Source organism: Lotus japonicus, chromosome 6 (genome assembly GCF_012489685.1).
Source record: "Lotus japonicus ecotype B-129 chromosome 6, LjGifu_v1.2".
Classification (NCBI taxonomy): Eukaryota; Viridiplantae; Streptophyta; class Magnoliopsida; order Fabales; family Fabaceae; genus Lotus; species Lotus japonicus.
The window spans coordinates 18,181,812-18,186,208 of record NC_080046.1 but is presented as its reverse complement, the minus strand read 5'-3'; the positions used below and the strand labels follow the sequence as shown (position 1 = coordinate 18,186,208).

The following is a 4,397-nucleotide window of genomic DNA, read 5'->3' as shown; positions in this document are numbered from 1 at the left end:
CTCCTTCATAAATATATTTCATTTAATAAACTTTCGTTCAGGTTTCCCTTCACATTACATCAACCCTAATCGTGAATAGGAAGTTTATTCACTTAGCATAAGCTTAAAAACTTGGGCCTTACACCCTCCAATGGTCATATTCTCTCAACAGAAATATCCTTTGCACCTTGGACTATAAAAGGCTGAAGAAAAGAAGAAAGCTAAGAGAGAGAAACCAAGAGCTGCAATACAAGAAAAGATTCAAGCCTCTACTTTCTTCATCTGTTGTTATTTGTTTTACACTCAGCTTATTTAGAAGCAAACCTTTGTAAACACCAACCTCAAACAGTTGTTTGATTTCCTTAAGGGACCGGGTAGGTCAGTATCCTTAAGAAGACTAAGAGAGTGAATCTTAGTGGTGATTCCTTTAGGAGATCAAGGTTGATCGGATCCTAGAGAAGACTAAGAGAGTGAATCTTAGTGATAGCTAAGTCAGTGTATTGTTAGTCACTTGTAGGTTTCAAGTGCAGTTGTAACAATTATCTGATTAGTGGATTGCCTTCATTCTAAGAAGGAAGAAATCACCTTAACGAGTGGACTGGATTAGCTTGAGGGATTTATCAAGTGAACCAGGATAAAATACTTGTGTGCTTTTCTATCTCTTATCTTTAGCACTTAAGTTCTCGAAAGATTTGTCAAAATCTTTAAGGTGGAAGCTTTATCTTGAAAACGTTATTCAAACCCCCCCTTTCTACCGTTTTTCACACCTTCAACTTTCGCTTTTTCCAAGTGCAAGTGGATGAATCGTACCTATGCAGCCGATTCATGAGGGGCTTGAGAAATGACATTGAGGAGTCTGTGAGGCCATTAGGAATCAGAGTTTTCCAACAGTTGGTAGAGAAAGCTCGTGAGGTGGAGTCAATGAAGAATCGCCAGAGAGGCAAGTCTGACAGCGGAGGACCGATCCATTCTGGACAGAGGCAGACCGGAAGGTTTGAGGGACAGTGACCAGCTGGTAGGTTTGACAGGGGCAAGGCACCGATGAGGAAGCCTTACCAACGTCCTGCTGATAACGTACTGTCTGCTGGAAGGGGTGTAGCACCTGTTCCTAAAGATGATGTCATCTGTTTCAAGTGCAACAAGAAGGGGCACTATGCGAATGAGTGTGGGAAGGAGATTCTATGCTGGAAGTGTCAGAAACCAGGGCACATTGAGAGGGACTGCCGTAATGCTACAAAGGTCGAGCCAGTGTTGAATACCGCTCGCGGAAGGGGACATACTGCTCCAGGTCGTGTGTTCTCAATGTCTGGCGAACAGGCTGCTGTGACTGACGATCTCATCCAGGGTACGTGTGTTATCGCTGGAACTTCTTTAATGGTCTTATTTGATTCGGGTGCTACGCACTCATTCATTGCTGAGGAGTGTGTGAAGCAATTAGGGTTGCTAACTGCTGATTTACCCTTCGATTTGGTGGTTACTACCCTTGTCGCCGATCGATTAGTTACGCGCACGGCATGTTTGCAATGTCCGTTGATCTACGAGGATCGGAAGTTCCTTGCGAACCTCGTCTATTTATGGCTTAAAGAGCTCGATGTGATTCTGGTGGCCTGGAATGAAGAAGCAAGTAGCTGAGTACGTATCGACATGTTTGACATGTCAGAAGGCAAAGGTGGAACATCAGAAGCCAGCAGGGAAGCTACAATCGTTGGATGTTCCAGAGTGGAAGTGGGACAACATTTCTATGGATTTTGTGATGGCTTTACCACTAACACGAAGGAGATTTGATGCAATTTGGGTAGTGGTTGATGAAGGTATGAAAAACGGTAGAAAGGGGGGGTTTGAATAGCGTTTTCAGAATAAAAACTTCCCACTTAAGATTTTATCAAATCTTTCGAAACACAAGTAAAGTGCTTAAGATAAGAGATGAGAAAAACACACAAGGATTTTATCCTGGTTCACTTGATGAATCACTCAAGCTAGTCCAGTACACCCGTGAAGGTGATTTCTTCCTTCTTAGAATGAAGGCAATTCACTAATCAGAGATTTGTTACAATTGCACTTGAAACCTACAAGTGACTAACAATACACTGACTTAGCTCACACTAAGATTCACTCTCTTAGTTTTCTCTAGGATCCGATCAACCTTGATCTCCTAAAGGTAAACTAAACAACTGTTTAAAGAATATTGTTTACAAAGAAATTGCTTCTTAAAAGCTTGTAGTAAACACAATGAATTCGATGAAGAAAGATTGCTTAGAAGATTTGAATATAGCTTGCGCGTATGAGTTTCTTCCAACAACATCTTTCAGTCTTCAGCCTCTATAAATACTCCAAGGATTAGGGTTTGAACATTGCATGGGAATGCTACCGTTGGAGGGCAGATCTGGGATTTCCAGCTTCTGCTGTGGCTGAGAATGTTAGGTTAGGTCGTCAGGATAGTACACTTGCTTTTGTACTTTGGATAGTGACGTGACCTTTAACCTTGTTGACTTCTGATCAGAGGAATGCTTCGTGTTGAAACTTGTGAAGCTTGTTGATCAGAGTCAGAGGGAAGCATGGATCCTCTGACCGTTGTACCTTCTGATTCTGAGCTCAGAGGAGAAGTACTTGGTCTTCAGAGCCATTTTGCTTCTGGACTTAAGAGTCCTCACTTTTTAGCATCTGGATCTTCAGAGTCTTCTACACCATCAGAACATTTGAACCTTCAGAGTGTCTGGGTTATCAGAACGTCTGGATCTTCAGAACTTCAAGGCTGAGTCCATATCAGAGCTTGATTAACTTCAGATCTTCTGAAGCTTTTCTACTATTCAGATTCAACATAGAGATTGCGAAAGCATTGCTAGGGTCACTCTTTACGCAAAGTGCTTCTGATTTGTGTGAGATTATATCAAGGTCAGAGCCTGTTAAGAGCACACTCATAAAACACATTAGAGTACCATAATTGTTCATACTAAAATGTTAACTTGTAATCATCAAAACATAGAGTTGTACTACACGATCAAAACTTGATCTTACAATCTCCCCCTTTTTGATGATGACAAAACCAAGTATTTTGATGAACAATTCTTAAACAATAAACTGAATTCACTCAGAGTTTAGAGAAGAGAATTAGACTTATCCTGATGTGAATGGTTTATTTTACTCATTCTGAATCCAAGTCACATCTGGATTCTGAGCTTAGCTCCCCCTGAATCTAAGACGTAATGAAAACGTTAGTGATATCTAGATTCTGAGCTAAATAATATAAGAGTTCAGAGTGAAGACGCATGACATAGATGAGATGAAATAATCAGAGCGCATAAGTATTCAGAGTCAAGAGTAAGGTATCAGAATCAACCAATATCACTTCAGAAGAAGTGAAATGTATTCCTTGTATTTGCCCAGTGACACATCTATGGTCATAACAGTGGAACTCTTAAATTCTCCCAAAGAAAAAAATCACACTAACACAGCTTATACATCAAAAACTGGGTTATACTCCCCCTTTTTGTCATAAGCAAAAAGCTTGGGGTGTGAAAAACTTAGCGTAATGATGAAAAAGAATTAATGAAAGAAATTAATGCATATGCAGAACGTTTACCAGCGGCCACGGCAGTAAAGAGAGGCTTCAGTTACCAATAACTTATCCTCGAGAAACTGCAATAGCAATAACTTCTGGAGAGAAAAGGATGCTTATATAAAGCGATTAGGAACAAAGTAGGTTTCACAACAAGACTACTTCCGAATAACAAATGGCATCATACATCGTTGCATTAGAAGAGCTTAGAAAGAAGGCCTTTGATGAAGATTTGTTCATCAATGTTAGGCACCTAGAGGGTTCGAGAACCATACATGAGCTGACTACAACGCTGTTGGAGAAGGATCTTAGTCCAGACTTGGAGAAAGATCTGAAGGAGTTCCTCTGCTTCGTGGAGGAGATTCAGGAGTTGTGCAAGCTGGAGCTGAAACTGCTGGATGAGAAGGAAGTAGTGGAGAAGGATCTGGAGACGATGGAAGAGAGTCTGGAGAGAGATGAGCTGAGCAACAGGCTCTGCAACATATAGTACATACTCGATCGTCTGGAGAAGGAAAGAGTAGAGCAGCGCCAAGAGTGTAGGAGAATGAGGAAGGGTCCTCCATTCTAGAGTAATGCAGATGAGTGATGATGTAATTTGTAATGGTGGGTTATATATATATATAAAAATTCAGATATATGTTGTGTTAAATGCAAGAAGAAACACGAAATAAATAATCACATAAGGCAATAAATATACTTAAGGTTTTGCAGTGCGACGAAGGAGTTCTTGAATAGCTTCATTCATGCTAAACAAGAGAGTCTCATGAGAATTAAGACGTTGTTCCAAAATAGCAAGTCTGGAAGATCTTGGCTGAGTAGAACTGGATGGAACATCCTGAAGATTGTCTTGAGCAGAGTGAGG

General features: G+C 40.7%; 1 protein-coding gene across 1 annotated transcript; it reads left to right on the top strand.

Moving 5' to 3' along the window:
* The first annotated feature begins 1,020 nt into the window (after nt 1–1,020).
* On the top strand, nt 1,021–1,611 carry LOC130725036 (uncharacterized). The gene has a single exon (XM_057576299.1). It carries the CDS (start codon nt 1,021–1,023, stop codon nt 1,609–1,611), a length of 591 nt encoding a protein of 196 aa, XP_057432282.1.
* Nucleotides 1,612–4,397: the final 2,786 nt, after the last annotated feature.

Coding starts and splice junctions, on each gene's coding strand:
- LOC130725036 (XM_057576299.1), top strand. CDS start 1,021: ATGAGGAAGCCTTACCAACGTCCTGCTGATAACGTACTGTCTGCTGGA.